This window comes from Cyprinodon tularosa, unplaced genomic scaffold (assembly GCF_016077235.1).
Source record: "Cyprinodon tularosa strain WSP-4 unplaced genomic scaffold, ASM1607723v1 ctg298, whole genome shotgun sequence".
Classification (NCBI taxonomy): Eukaryota; Metazoa; Chordata; class Actinopteri; order Cyprinodontiformes; family Cyprinodontidae; genus Cyprinodon; species Cyprinodon tularosa.
In genome coordinates this window covers 1,147,501-1,162,500 of record NW_024039005.1, presented here as the reverse complement: position 1 = coordinate 1,162,500, position 15,000 = coordinate 1,147,501, and the positions used below count along the sequence as shown (strand labels likewise).

Genomic DNA, 15,000 nt, shown 5'->3' with positions numbered 1-15,000 from the left:
CAGGAGCCCATGGCTGCAGGAAGTGGGGGTGCTGCAGCACCCTCTAGTGGCGAGGGAGATAAAAAATGTATACATTTCTAGGGGATATTTTGGGAAATTATTTAAATTATTGTTTTTTTTTTTACTATTACGTGTATTTGGATTTTAAATTTTATTATTTAAAGCCTAATCAAAACAAGTTAGTGGATGTTATGTTGTCATGGCAACGGAACGTATTCCGCTCACGGTTGCATTTTAGTATATTTATAAAAGTCTAATGACAGAAACAAGGAGGAAACATGGCACAGAAACGCATTTCTGATTGGTCCACTAATGAGAGACTTCATCTCCATGACCTCAGAGCGCACCTGAACATCTGGACACCTGTAACCATGGCAACCTGCCTGTAGCTCAGAGTAAGAGTATGGTCATATCTATTCGTGCAGTTTAAAGTAACCATAGTATTTTAGAGTGTTATTTTGATCCTGTGTTCTTTATGTAATGGTGAACTGTTCATTAACGTTTAAAGTCGTAGCGAAGCGGCTGTTCCAACCGTTGCATTTCCGAATTCTCCCAGTTCTTCCAGCAGCTCTTCTTTGCTTTTTTCTTTCCTGGAATCGGAGAGTACCTCTTTTTGGTATCCATCATCGCTAACACATTGTACGTAATGGTTATGGTTTTAATCTACGCTCTGGATTACCCATAATTCCAAGTCGTAGTGTAAAAAATAAATACTCAAATACATTGTTCTTTTAAGATCTTTATTGCAGTTTGAAACATATTATATGGGTGTATTTTTTACCAACCGTCTAATGAACTATACACAGTTATTAATATAGAAATTTAAAAACAGCTTTGCTGTTGGTGTCGTGTTTTAAACGGCTCACCAACATGTTAAAATCTGGGATGTGTTGCGGTATAAATACGGTCCAGTGCGGTCGGCCACTTCAGCATCAGGTGGGTTTAAGAGGAATTTTTCTTACCATTACATCTGCAAAGAGACGTCCTTGTCTACAATTGCGTAGGGGCCCCCAAGGTGTCAGTGATGGGCCCCCTAAGAGGTCGTGGGCAAGTAAGCAACTGCTGTCTCTGCTTACCAATATTTACGCCATTGTTTGCAAGCAAATTTGATTGTGGCCAGTTTCTTGGAAGCGTTTTGCTAACCAGTTAGCATCTTAGTGCTAGCAGGTTCCCAATGGGAAATTCCATTGGGACCAAGTAGCATTAAATTGGTGACTTAGAAACGACGCTGTCAAGGAACGCTATGGACAGCAGAAACATGCAAGAGGAGGAGAGTTTAGTGTCGGAGGTCGTGGATGAGTCTCCTCCGTCATCCATTTTTTATTTAGAGGAGGAAAGCGGGGACGAAGATGTTGTGGAAGAGGACGCCAGGGCGGCAGAAGCTTGGTTTGGTGTAGAAGGCTTCCAGCCGTACATGTTTGAGCCCTTGCCTCGCAACGCTGCCAGTTCTGTTAGCTCTACGCCTGCCGAAGACACAGACGTCCATCCCCGTGAACACTGGGACGCAACTCAATGGGAAAGGAAAGGATTCTGGTTTCAACCGTTGCGTATATTAGCTGCGACATATGAATCAAGATGCTATGACCGAAAACATTTAACTGACAGATGACCGTTATATATGAATGGTCGAATTTAGTTGTTCAGGCTGACGTAGAACTAACTGGCCTGCAGAAGATAACGGAAACAAAAACAGATTTTAAGATGGGATTTTTTTTTTTTACAGACAATTTGTAAATTTTGGGACAATATGGTCTGATAAAGAGAACATTTATATACATGTTAAAACCAGAATGATTTGACGTAAAAGGATTTTGGAGCCAATAGAGTCACCTGTGACATAAACACAGTGACTCAGGTTCCTGCCAGCTGACTAAATCTACGCTGAAAGAGGTTTTATTGAAAGTTTAATTAACAGCGAAGATATTCACCTGAGAACTGATGATGTCTGTGTGTTACAGACCCTGGTTGCACTGAAGTGTATATGACAATAAAGTAGTAAATCTTAATCTATTTTTAATCCAGCGGCCCTAATCAGCGGACCTTACCTCCACTCGTTGTCATCATAGGTGAGGAACCCGTAAGTGAAACAAATTGTTCCTACGACGGCAGCAAACAGCAGCATCTCCGTGTAGAAACCAAGCCAAGCGAAGTAAATGCCAATCTTCTCACCATAATATTTCCTTCGAAGAAATCAAATAGAAAAGAGCAACAGTTATATTTTAAGGCTGGAATGGCCTGATGAGTGTCCGTGCTAGCTTTCAGGGTTTTACCTGACACGGTGAATCGGCTGCTCCTTGAAAAAGCAGAGGAAGCTCGCCCAGTGATTGTACAGATCATATCGCTCACTCTCACAGTTGGCATCTTTGGATCTGATCCAGTATCTGGACTGCAGGCATAAAGGAGGCCGTTTATTAGGATTTTTTTTTTTTTCACATCAAAGTCATTGTAAAATGCACAGCTACATGCTTTTTCTTAAAGGGGTCATAGAATGCAAAACCTAGTTTCCATAGTCATAGATGAATAACGACAGCCTGATAAACCAGACTAAATGTGAGATTAAGTGTCTGTTAGGTTAAAAAATGTAGGTTAGTAAAAGATGAACTAAGTCCACACAGAAAAGAGGTTTTCAACAGCTCCTGCAGGAGGAGAGAGCCGCAACTTTATAATCTAGGGATGCACGATATTGGGATTTTGGCTGATATCCGATATTTTAAAACTCATGTAGCCGATTACCGATATCGATGTTAAAGCTGGACAAAAATAAGTAGTCATTGAAAATAGCAGTTTTGTTATCCATTTCTGACACTTTGAAAAATAATATACTCAAATATATTTTCATATGCTGATATCAAATTGATTTTTAAAAACCCGGTATCGATCTATTTTACTTTCAAAATCTCGTGAAATTTCATCGTTCTGTTACAAACTCTCGTGATATTTTGCAAATTCTTGTGAGATTTTGTTGGTAAAATAGATCGATACCGCATCAATATATCAACATATAAAAATATGGCAACATTTGGTGAATTTTCGGGGGATTTCGTAGCATAACGATGACATATAGCAATATTTCATTAGTAAAAGAGATTGATATGGTGTTTTTAAATGGCAATATATCAGCATATGAAGATATTGGGATATTTTAATGCATAGGCGGATCTACTGGGGTGGCATAGGGTGGCAAATGCCCCCCTAAATGACAGCCTTGCCACCCCAGCTGCCACCCTAGTTGGCGGTAGGGGTGGCGAGGCTTATAAATCATGGATCATTTGAGAATTATGACCGCTAATTTCTAATGTCGGACTGCAGTGAATGCAGCACGAGATGACGCGAGAGCGACTGAGACTGATTGTTTTGAAAACCGAATGGGGCAAAGCGAGGGAGCCAGGGGTCATGGGGAGAGGAGACATAGGATGAAACAGGTAAAAACTGATTAACTATCTATCGAGAAATGATATCATAATGAAAGCACAATGTTGCTAGCATAGCTGCAATGCTGATTTTGAGATGATAAAAATCAGGTTGCAGAACGTTATTTCTCTATCTATGATGTTAGTTAGGCCTGACGTCTCAGGCTCAGAAAGACATATTTGCGGTCAACTATGACAGAAAAGAGACGATCAAGTTTGGTTGTACTCAAATCAAAACGCACAAAGGGATTGGATCTAAATAAAGTTGTGAAGCGTTTTGCTGAGCAGTATGAAAATCACTGCATTCAGCTGTTATAGTCATGTTAACTTTATGTTATGCTCTCTGGTGAGCCTTTACAGAGGTGTTACATTTTGTTTTGGCACCTGAGAAAATCTGATATTTCCTTTAATAAAACCAAAAGTGTTAAAAGTTAAAATGTGATACTGGTGTAAATCCTGCTTACTATGAAGCAGTGTTGTTGTTTCTTTTTTTTATATATATATAATATGAAACTATCCAGAAATGACCCGTATGAACCTACTCACAAGCAAAATGTGTTTTTATGTTGCTTCTTTTCAGATTTGTGGAGATTTTGATGTAACATACAGAACCCGCCTTTTTGTTGATTTGTTGATACAGCAGTATGGAGGACCAACTCTGCCATATTTAAAAATAAATACAGAAATAAATAAATGCTTAATAAATAAATAAGCATACAATTAATTGCCACCAAAAATACAAACAACACATAAATGTAAGTAGAAATTAAATTATACAGCTAGTCATAAAGGTATATAACTCTTTTAATTGGCTTCTTTATTTCTTTGCCTTTTTAATATTTACCTTATTTATTTTTTGTCATTTATTATCTTCAACTTCATTTTTTAATTACTTATATTTTTAAGTATTTATTTATGTGCATGTTATCATATTTTTGTCTGTTTTATTCTTCCTTTGTATTTTTTTACCCTAGTTATTTCTTCGCCGCTATTTCTTTCTGCCTGCCCTTTTAACATTTCTGCCTGCCATTATAATATAATTTCTAATTACATTTATTTGTTGATTGTATTTTTGGTGGCAATTAATTGTATGCTTATTTATTTATTGAGCATTTATTTATTTCTGTATTTATTTTTAAATATGGCAGAGTTGGTCCTCCATATACAGCTCTATCTACAGCATATTTACATGCATGAAATGTCCCTTTCATGTTGCCTTAACTGCTGTATGTCAAGTTACTGAGGAACAAATGGGGTAAATGTGTGTTCAGAGTAAACATTACATAGATATCCAGTACCTTGTTCGGGTGCCTTGACCCATTTATTTCTACTGTGTAGTTCTGCTCACTTTAGTACAGCTCTGTCCATAGATCTCTGATAGGTAACTTTTTCTTTCTATCGTTTCTTCTTGTGTAAATGCTGCAAAGCTGCCTCTCTGACAGTCAATCTCACACATCTGTGACTCAGCACCTGTGTTTTACCTTAATACCTTTCCTGTCTTAAGGCCCCTCTAGAAGTAGTGTTATCATTCTTCTATCTCCTATTAAGTGAGATCACATTCTACGATGTATTATTAATATGAACTGTTTCACATGAAACACTAGTACTGTACATACTATTCTCACCAAACTGTGATAACTGTGATTAAATTCTGTGTAAACAAATGCCATATGTTGCCACCCCTAAAAAATTCCTGCCCCCCTCTTGCCACCCCATAAATATTTTTCTAGATCCGCCCCTGTTTTAATGGATCAATATTTTTTCCCTCGTCTTTAGAAGTTTTTAAGTCTGTAAAAAAGAAGTTTTTGAGGAAGAAGAAGAAGTAGTATTTTTTATTTTTTTTTTCAGACTTTAGAAACTCAGAAGCTGATCAAATATCGGGTTAAATATCGGTGGGGTGGCCGATGTCCGATATTCAGTTTTAAGGCCGATACCGATAGGGGGCCCATTATATCGTGCATCCCTATTATAATCATCATTGAATAAACCTAACAGCATGTAATTTAGTTTGGCCTTGATGAATGAGACATCGGAAGATTGTTGATGAGAACAACCCGTTTTTTTTTTTCAAACCATGTCTGTGCCTATTGGCCAACGCTCTGACCAATGAGAGCCACTGACTGTGACGTTAGGAAGCGCGACAGGAAGCTGTTGGGGGAGTGTAAACAAACAGCCTGTCGGTAAAACGCCGAATACGTCCTTCTTAAAATGAATGAGCGTAGAGCCTCTTCCTGCTCACGTTTCAACAAAAAACCCAAAGCCTGATCCTTCCAGAACTGATTCCAAAGCTGAGTCAAAAATCGCCATCAGAGCCAGCGGTCCTTCACGCCGTGTCGACTCCCTGCCCCCATCCGCCGGGGGGTCCCGGACCAGCCCTGGAGCTAACGGCTCGGTCCGAGTGCCCGGCGTGTTTCCACTCCGTGCTGCACTGTAGTCGACCAACATCCTGGATGATTTTGAAATTCCCATCTGACTATTTTATTAGGTCCAAAAAGTAGGACATGTCCGGGAAAAAGAGGACGTCTGGTCCCCCTACCATATCAACAATCTGATGTTTCAGTGAGTGAGTGCTTGTTGCTATGATGCGTCTTTGCTCAGCAGCTTGGCTCGTTGTAAACCAACCAATCAGAGCACAGCTCATCTAAATATTCATGATCAAACCATAAAAGGAAGAAAACCTGTGGTTTCATTCTAGGGCTTTTAACCAGGCTGCATTAGGGCTCATAGAACAGCTGAAATGCCATTTTCAGCCCAACCAATGTTACACACCCTATTAGAGACCTGAAGGACCGGATACCCTATAGAATCATTCTATCGCCCTATTAGAGACTTGAAGGACCAGATACCCTATAGAATCATTCTATCACCCTATTAGAGACCTGAAGGACCAGATACCCTATAGAATCATTCTATCACCCTATTAGAGACCTGAAGGACCAGATACCCTATAGAATCATTCTATCACCCTATTAGAGACCTGAAGGACCAGATACCCTATAGAATCATTCTATCGCCCTATTAGAGACCTGAAGGACCAGATACCCTATAGAATCATTCTATCGCCCTATTAGAGACCTGAAGGACCAGATACCCGATAGAATCATTCTATCACCCTATTAGAGACCTGAAGGACCAGATACCCTATAGAATCATTCTATCGCCCTATTAGAGACCTGAAGGACCAGATACCCTATAGAATCATTCTATCACCCTATTAGAGACCTGAAGGACCAGATACCCTATAGAATCATTCTATCGCCCTATTAGAGACTTGAAGGACCAGATACCCTATAGAATCATTCTATCACCCTATTAGAGACCTGAAGGACCAGATACCCTATAGAATCATTCTATCACCCTATTAGAGACCTGAAGGACCAGATACCCTATAGAATCATTCTATCACCCTATTAGAGACCTGAAGGACCAGATACCCTATAGAATCATTCTATCACCCTATTAGAGACCTGAAGGACCAGATACCCTATAGAATCATTCTATCGCCCTATTAGAGACCTGAAGGACCAGATACCCTATAGAATCATTCTATCGCCCTATTAGAGACCTGAAGGACCAGATACCCGATAGAATCATTCTATCACCCTATTAGAGACCTGAAGGACCAGATACCCTATAGAATCATTCTATCGCCCTATTAGAGACCTGAAGGACCAGATACCCTATAGAATCATTCTATCACCCTATTAGAGACCTGAAGGACCAGATACCCTATAGAATCATTCTATCGCCCTATTAGAGACCTGAAGGACCAGATACCCGATAGAATCATTCTATCACCCTATTAGAGACCTGAAGGACCAGATACCCTATAGAATCATTCTATCGCCCTATTAGAGACCTGAAGGACCAGATACCCTATAGAATCATTCTATCACCCTATTAGAGACCTGAAGGACCAGATACCCTATAGAATCATTCTATCACCCTATTAGAGACCTGAAGGACCAGATACCCTATAGAATCATTCTATCACCCTATTAGAGACCTGAAGGACCAGATACCCTATAGAATCATTCTATCACACTATTAGAGACCTGAAGGACCAGATACCCTATAGAACCATTCTATCGCCCTATTAGAGACCTGAAGGACCAGATACCCTATAGAATCATTCTATCACCCTATTAGAGACCTGAAGGACCAGATACCCTATAGAATCATTCTATCACACTATTAGAGACCTGAAGGACCAGATACCCTATAGAATCATTCTATCACACTATTAGAGACCTGAAGGACCAGATACCCTATAGAATCATTCTATCACCCTATTAGAGACCTGAAGGACCAGATACCCTATAGAATCATTCTATCACCCTATTAGAGACCTGAAGGACCAGATACCCTATAGAATCATTCTATCACCCTATTAGAGACCTGAAGGACCAGATACCCTATAGAATCATTCTATCGCCCTATTAGAGACCTGAAGGACCAGATACCCTATAGAATCATTCTATCGCCCTATTAGAGACCTGAAGGACCAGATACCCTGTAGAATCATTCTATCACCCTATTAGAGACCTGAAGGACCAGATACCCTATAGAATCATTCTATCACCCTATTAGAGACCTGAAGGACCAGATACCCTATAGAATCATTCTATCACCCTATTAGAGACCTGAAGGACCAGGTACCCTATAGAATCATTCTATCACCCTATTAGAGACCTGAAGGACCAGATACCCTATAGAATCATTCTATCACCCTATTAGAGACCTGAAGGACCAGATACCCTATATAATCATTCTATCACCCTATTAGAGACCTGAAGGACCAGATACCCTATAGAATCATTCTATCGCCCTATTAGAGACCTGAAGGACCAGATACCCGATAGAATCATTCTATCACCCTATTAGAGACCTGAAGGACCAGATACCCTATAGAATCATTCTATCGCCCTATTAGAGACCTGAAGGACCAGATACCCTATAGAATCATTCTATCACCCTATTAGAGACCTGAAGGACCAGATACCCTATAGAATCATTCTATCACCCTATTAGAGACCTGAAGGACCAGATACCCTATAGAATCATTCTATCACACTATTAGAGACCTGAAGGACCAGATACCCTATAGAACCATTCTATCGCCCTATTAGAGACCTGAAGGACCAGATACCCTATAGAATCATTCTATCACCCTATTAGAGACCTGAAGGACCAGATACCCTATAGAATCATTCTATCACACTATTAGAGACCTGAAGGACCAGATACCCTATAGAATCATTCTATCACCCTATTAGAGACCTGAAGGACCAGATACCCTATAGAACCATTCTATCGCCCTATTAGAGACCTGAAGGACCAGATACCCTATAGAATCATTCTATCACCCTATTAGAGACCTGAAGGACCAGATACCCTATAGAATCATTCTATCACCCTATTAGAGACCTGAAGGACCAGATACCCTATAGAATCATTCTATGACACCTTTAAGGTGAAAAAGTGAGTTGCTCACATCATGAAGAGGGAAGGCTGAAGTGTAGGAGCCGTTGTTCAATAACCTCTTAATTCCCTTCTTATCTCCACATTCCTCGTTGGAATACAGGCAGCGAGACAGAATATAGTAGACCTGGAAGGATGAGAGAAACATTTTTATCCAAACATTAAAATGTTGCTGCACTGAAGCCCAAAAATTGTTAGATATTTAATGATTTTTGGACTGAAGGTCAAAAACAAGATAAGGGCGGCTATGCTTACTATCCTGTTGCGAGTGGAGGGAGGGAAGAACGTGTCCTGGTTGTCGATAAGGAAGAAGTCAGACTTGCTCTTGCTAAAAGGAGCAGTAAAATAATCTGGCTCAGGGTGCATGATGTGCTTAGGGAGGCGGAATGGCGTGGAGAGCCAGTTCATGGGCATTTCCCGATCGTCTGGCATGTCGCTAACTTTGAATGGAACCTTGATCTTCAGCACATCTGCATAGGTTGCCAGTACCTCCCATGGAGCGTGGATCTTCACAAAATACGTCTTACCATCCTCAGACTCCTGGTGAGGGAAACAAAAGTGTCGCACAGTCACTGGCAGCCCGGGTAGACATACAGAGATTTAAACAAATGACCTAATCTGTTATTCATTTCTCTTTAAAAGCAATGGTATTTTCTTCATCGTTGGCCAGGAGACTGTTCTTATTTATTGGATAAAGGCAGCAGCGCTAACTCACAAACGATGGGTAGAGGAGGTGATGGCACATCTTAAACTGGAACATCTTAGATCAATGCTACGTTCACACCGGACGCAGCAGGCGTGGTAGAAGCAGAGTTTACATGCAAAGTCAATGGTTGACGCGCGTCAAGGCGAACCAAAAGGTCCCGCGGCGCGTTTTGAGCAGCAGGCGCAGCGGGCGCGTTTAAGCATCTGACGCGCCGCAAACGCCCTGCTGTTCGACATGGACAAATGTAACTTTTGCTGCTCGACCGACGCATCAACCAATCAGAGAAGCTGATCTGGAAGCTGGCAGGGAGTCAGACTCATCGCTGATGACACAGAGCGCTGTGATCGCTCCTCTGAAACAGTTTATTGACACATAAATTAAATTAAAATGCAGAAATCTGCCGGCGGAATATGTTGGCTTTTATTATCCTGGTGCCTGCAGTTTGGATTATTTAGATGAAAAACACTAGCCTGGGTGCCATTCCGAACTTAGTCCCGCCCACAACGTTAAAGTTTGGGAAAGTCGGTCTGGCATTGCTCAATAGTAGCGCGAGTATGCTCGCACAATATCTGGCGTGCCAATCAAATTGTCAGGGCGGGCTTTATACGATGATGGACAGATGACCAACAGTAACGTAATCAACCACATGACCAAAGCGCGCTTGGGTGACAACAACAATGGCTGCCGCTGGAGAGTTGAGGCTTGTAGATTCTGCTATTAGGTCTGTTCTAGAAGATATCGACAGCAAATTAATTTTAAAAGAGGAACAGAGAAACGCGATCAAGGCTCATCTTCTTATTCTAGGCGTGCAACTGCACGCTTTGATTTTTGTTGACAACCACTATGCGTCGCTTAACATACGACACGCACTCCGTTGCTCTTATTGGTTGTAGGTCTATCCAATTGCGTGCAGAGGCATTTTTTTTCCTGGTTCTTTCGAAACATGCCCCATAATCACAGCTCTATGGAGCAGCATCAGACTCATTCGGACTAGAATTGAGTAGGACTACGTCATGCTAGAAAAACACCTACCAGCCGCCGCAGTGAACCGTGAGGAGGCAACCCGGCCAGAGGCTGCTGTTGAAGGGATTCCTACTGACAGCGCACCGCTGGTATGTAGGGGTCTGAGCGGCTTTGACAGAAATAATATTGGAAGGCAGGATGGTAATCAGGATGAACTGACTGCAATGATTAAGTTTTCAGGTGGATTTTCTCACTTTAAAACACATTAAAACTACTTTATTCCCACTGATCACAGCCAATATAGCTGCAAGGCAAAGAAAGGATAGAGTAGCTCCGCCCAACGCGCATCAGACACACTTTTGCACCACGCAGCCAGAGCAGCAAAGCTGCTTCAGCTGCGCGTCAGAACTAAACTGGTACAAGCAGCAAAAATGAAGCAGCAGACGCGATTTTGCTGCGCCTGCTGCGTCCAGTGTGAGCGTAGCATGAGAGATATTTAAAGATCTGCCAGCCTTTTGTTTCCTATTTTGAATCTGGATTTCCATCTGCTTCAGCACAACTGGCAGCTTGGGGGGCGGATAATTTTGAAGGAAAAGTTAAAAGTGGCTTCTTACCGATTTATCTTCTGTCTCCAGCTCCAGGCCTGCTTTTTCAAGGTTGGCTTCATAAATTCTTCTTCTCTCCTTCAGAAAAGGAAACAAAAACACAAATAAAACACAAATAAAAGTGTTTGTTATATAATTTAGTGACTGAAATGATTAGGACTCTGTAAAAACAATGGTAACAGGTTATTTATCATAAAGGATCTCTTCATGCAATTGTTTCAGTTCTGATATTGATCCTATACTATATAAGCAAGGACTATACTCACTTTATTCACTCATTTTTTAGTGCTGAACATTAGAAAGAGTTTGACAAAGTGGTATTAAAAAATAAGGAACAATAGTCAACAACAAAGGATATGAGAACAACTAAACCACTTTAAAGTTTAGTGCTTTTAATCAGCATGCTTCAATCAGTGATTTTAAATGCTGGTTGATATGTATGAAGGTTGATTTGTTTCTTTATTATTCAATCAAAAAATATATTTTCAATTAAGAAAATCTTCACTTCAATGAAAAAAAAACTTTCAATCAAAGAAAAAAAGTATTTGAATGGAAAAATGTATTTGAGACTCAAAAAATACATTTGAACTCTGCTTTCCTTTGATTGAAAAGGTTTTATTTGATAAAAGTCCATTCTTTTTTGTTTAAAGCAACTTTTTTAATTGAAGTAACGTTGTTTTTGATTGGACCGTATAATGGAAAGGACATTGTTGTCTTTATTATTCAATCAAAAAAGAAGTTGCTTCAAACAAAAAAACAACAGAATCAATAAAAAAAGTAAATTTAATGAAAAAATAAACGTTTTCAATCATAGAAAATAGTTTTTGAATGCAAATAAAATATTTGAGACTCAAAAAATAGCATTTGAAAACTTTTTTCTATTGTTGAAAATGTTCTTTTTGGTTGAAGGGATCTATTTTGTGTTTGGGCCATACATGGGTACGCCATACATTCAATTCCCAAAAAGTTGTTTCAATCAAAAAAAAAAAAAAAAAAAAAAAATATATATATATATATATATATATATATATATATATATATATATATATATATACATACACTTTTCAAAGGTTATGGGTCACATTGAAATGTCCTTATTTTTGAAGGAAAAGCTCTGTACTTTTCAATAAATATAACTTTAAACTATTTTTAACTTTAAAGAAATACACTTTTTAGATGGCTAATGTGGTAAATGATTATTCTAGCTGCAAATGTCTGGTTTTCGGTGCAATATCTATCTATCTATAGGTGTATAGAGGCCCATTTCCAGCTACTATCACTCCAGTGTTCTAATGGTACAATGTGTTTGCTCATTGGCTCAGAGGCTAATTGATGATTTATACATTTATATTTACAATCAACTGGAAGTAGTTCCATGAAAACATGCGGAACTACGTATATCTGATATAATATGCAAATGCCACTGATAATCTCATTTAATGAATTTGAATGCTAATTAAAAAAGTATTAATTTCATGACATTTATTTGATTTTTAATGACCCGCGGAAACCTGTATAAAGCCCTGGGGAGCGTCCGGCTCCAGGCTGCACGTGATCCAAATGAGCCAATGAGCTGTCAGTCTGGGTTGCTGCTGCTGCTACTTTTAGACACAGCAGGCAAACCTGTGGCAAGCCGGGCGATGGGAAAGAAGGAGAAGACCATGAGAAAAAGAGAGGAGAGAAAGTGTGGACTGCTGGAAGAACTGCGGTGAACTGGTGAAAGAAAAGTGAAATGGCGTGCTCAAAGATGACCTTGCACATTTAGAGGATGTTTGGCTCAACCTGCTGCTGTGAAGCAGGATTCTCCACCATGAACAGAATCAACAATAAATCTGGATCCAGGCTCAAAATGAGCTCCTTGATATGTGCTTGAGAATGGCTTAGTCTCTGGTTAAACCCAGGTTTAAAGCCTTGCAGGGCAGCCTAAAGCCCACTGCCAACATTAAGACAGAAAAAAGAAAGAAAAGAACGATCAGTTCAGGGGTTTGAGAAAAGATATGAAAGTCAGAAAATCGTCTATGAGCCGAACTGTGAAAGATTGTTTCAAAAAGAACTTTAGATTTTAAAATGCAAAAAAATTAGATTTTTCATTTTGTATTTTTTAATTAAACATGTAATGTATACCATGGATGCATAAACACCTCATTTTATTTCAGTGTTAAATTCTGTTTAAAGCAACAGATTATAATTAAAAATCTCTCCGGACCTTTACTGGTTGATGATTTTCTTTTTATCAGATCTGACTGATTTTTAATTAGTGACCTGTTAGCTTTTTATGCTCAGTTATAAAACCTGCTTTTCAGTAAACTACCGTTGCCCTTTGTTTTTAAAATGCATTGGCCTAATAGGGACATACAAGCCTCTTGTTAGGGAGGAGATTTAGTGCCATATTATAACAACACTTCAGGCTGTTCCACAGGAAGTGACCTCCTGTTGGCCCTTCCTCCTTCCATGGAAAAAATGATGTAGGCCAGCAGTTTGGCTCAGAGACTGGGAGTGTGGGCAAAGTGTTAACTGGTGACACACTGCTGAGAAGGCTGGCAGCTCCCTATGAAACAGACAGAATCCTTTTCGCACTTTGGACTGAAAAAACGACTGATTAAACGACCCTAACCCTCAAAAATAACCAAAAAACAAGATGATAGACAGAATCAAAGAATGCAGGCACACAACTTTAAGGATATCCTGCATGGAGCAGTTCATCCAAGAACATGAAACTACATCAGTAGTTAACCTTTGTGAAAATCTCAGCTTTCAGGAGCTCAACTATGTGCCAAGTGGAGTTAAAAGACAAATAAAACAAATACAGATAACTTGTCTGTGCAGTCAGTTTAACTTCAGTTCTTACCTGTTTTTTTTCACAATCTTTATCGTCGACGTATGATAGGATGAAATCTATTCTCCGCACTCCGTCTCGGAAGAACACAGAGTCTTTGCTGAGCTTCTGTTTATCAATCTACCAGGAGATAACACAGAAATGCAGACACTTAAAACAGTGAAAGAGTTGAAAACCCAAACAAGTCCGGATAAATTCATCACAGAAGATTAGACGGTCAAACATTGCTGCAAGCTAAATGCTAATTATTTCACTCCAAACCCATACAGCATGCTGAGGGAAGACACAGAGGCCTAACATGCTTTCTCCTCTACTTCATTTAATTCTTCTTGCAGAACTTTAAGAGAAAATGCATTTAAAGCAAAAATAAGTGAAAGAGTGCTCTAAAAGTTATCATTTGAATTTGAAAAATCCACCAGATAATGCATTCTCCTTATAAGGCCTGAATTAAATACTGATTTAATTGGTGTTTTTAAACACAAAGTATAAATCAACAAAAGCTGCAAAGAATAAAAAAGATCCAAATAGATACACAGGAATCCTGTGTGAGAGGACAAGTTCTGCTGTCCGTGGCGTTTCAGCTGTCCAGGAAGCTAAAAATAGTAGCAGGCATTGTTTCATCTTAACCCCACTGCTACAGCTACCTAAACCAGTGCACAGAGTACAGAGAGCCCATCTGGCACAGCCGCACCTCCCACATCCCACTCAGCCCTGGCTGCCTGTTCTATAGCGCAGATGGGAGGTTGTTCAATCCATCAGTTTGATGCTGAAAGGATGATTGGAGGAAAAGGAAAAACACTTTACCTCCATGGCCTTCTCCTTTTCTGCTTTAAACCATCAGGAAAAAAAAACCCAACAGAGAAAAACCGCCTCTCAAGAGGGAAAGGTGTCCTGCCCGTCTCCGTCTCACTGCACTGATCTTCGACCTGATCAGAGCCGACCAGCCCACCAACCCTCTTCCAAAGACAGCCCCTCATTTGCACAGTCATTCACTAAAGC

General features: G+C 39.8%; 1 protein-coding gene across 5 annotated transcripts in view; it reads right to left on the bottom strand.

The window, feature by feature from the left end:
* Nucleotides 1-15,000, bottom strand: part of ano5a (anoctamin 5a) — a 66,605-nt gene that overhangs the window by 32,929 nt on the left and 18,676 nt on the right. For 4 of the 5 annotated variants that reach the window (XM_038291273.1, XM_038291275.1, XM_038291274.1 and 1 more), the window contains 6 exons: nucleotides 14,014-14,121; nucleotides 11,175-11,243; nucleotides 9,147-9,431; nucleotides 8,905-9,018; nucleotides 2,271-2,386; nucleotides 2,046-2,180 (listed from right to left, as the gene is read on the bottom strand). In XM_038291273.1, coding sequence (XP_038147201.1) covers nucleotides 2,046-2,180; nucleotides 2,271-2,386; nucleotides 8,905-9,018; nucleotides 9,147-9,431; nucleotides 11,175-11,243; nucleotides 14,014-14,121 — 827 coding nt within the window. Of the gene's footprint in view, nucleotides 1-2,045; nucleotides 2,181-2,270; nucleotides 2,387-8,904; nucleotides 9,019-9,146; nucleotides 9,432-11,174; nucleotides 11,244-14,013; nucleotides 14,122-14,805 lie in introns of all 5 variants that reach the window. The other variant, XM_038291278.1, reaches the window with a different exon arrangement.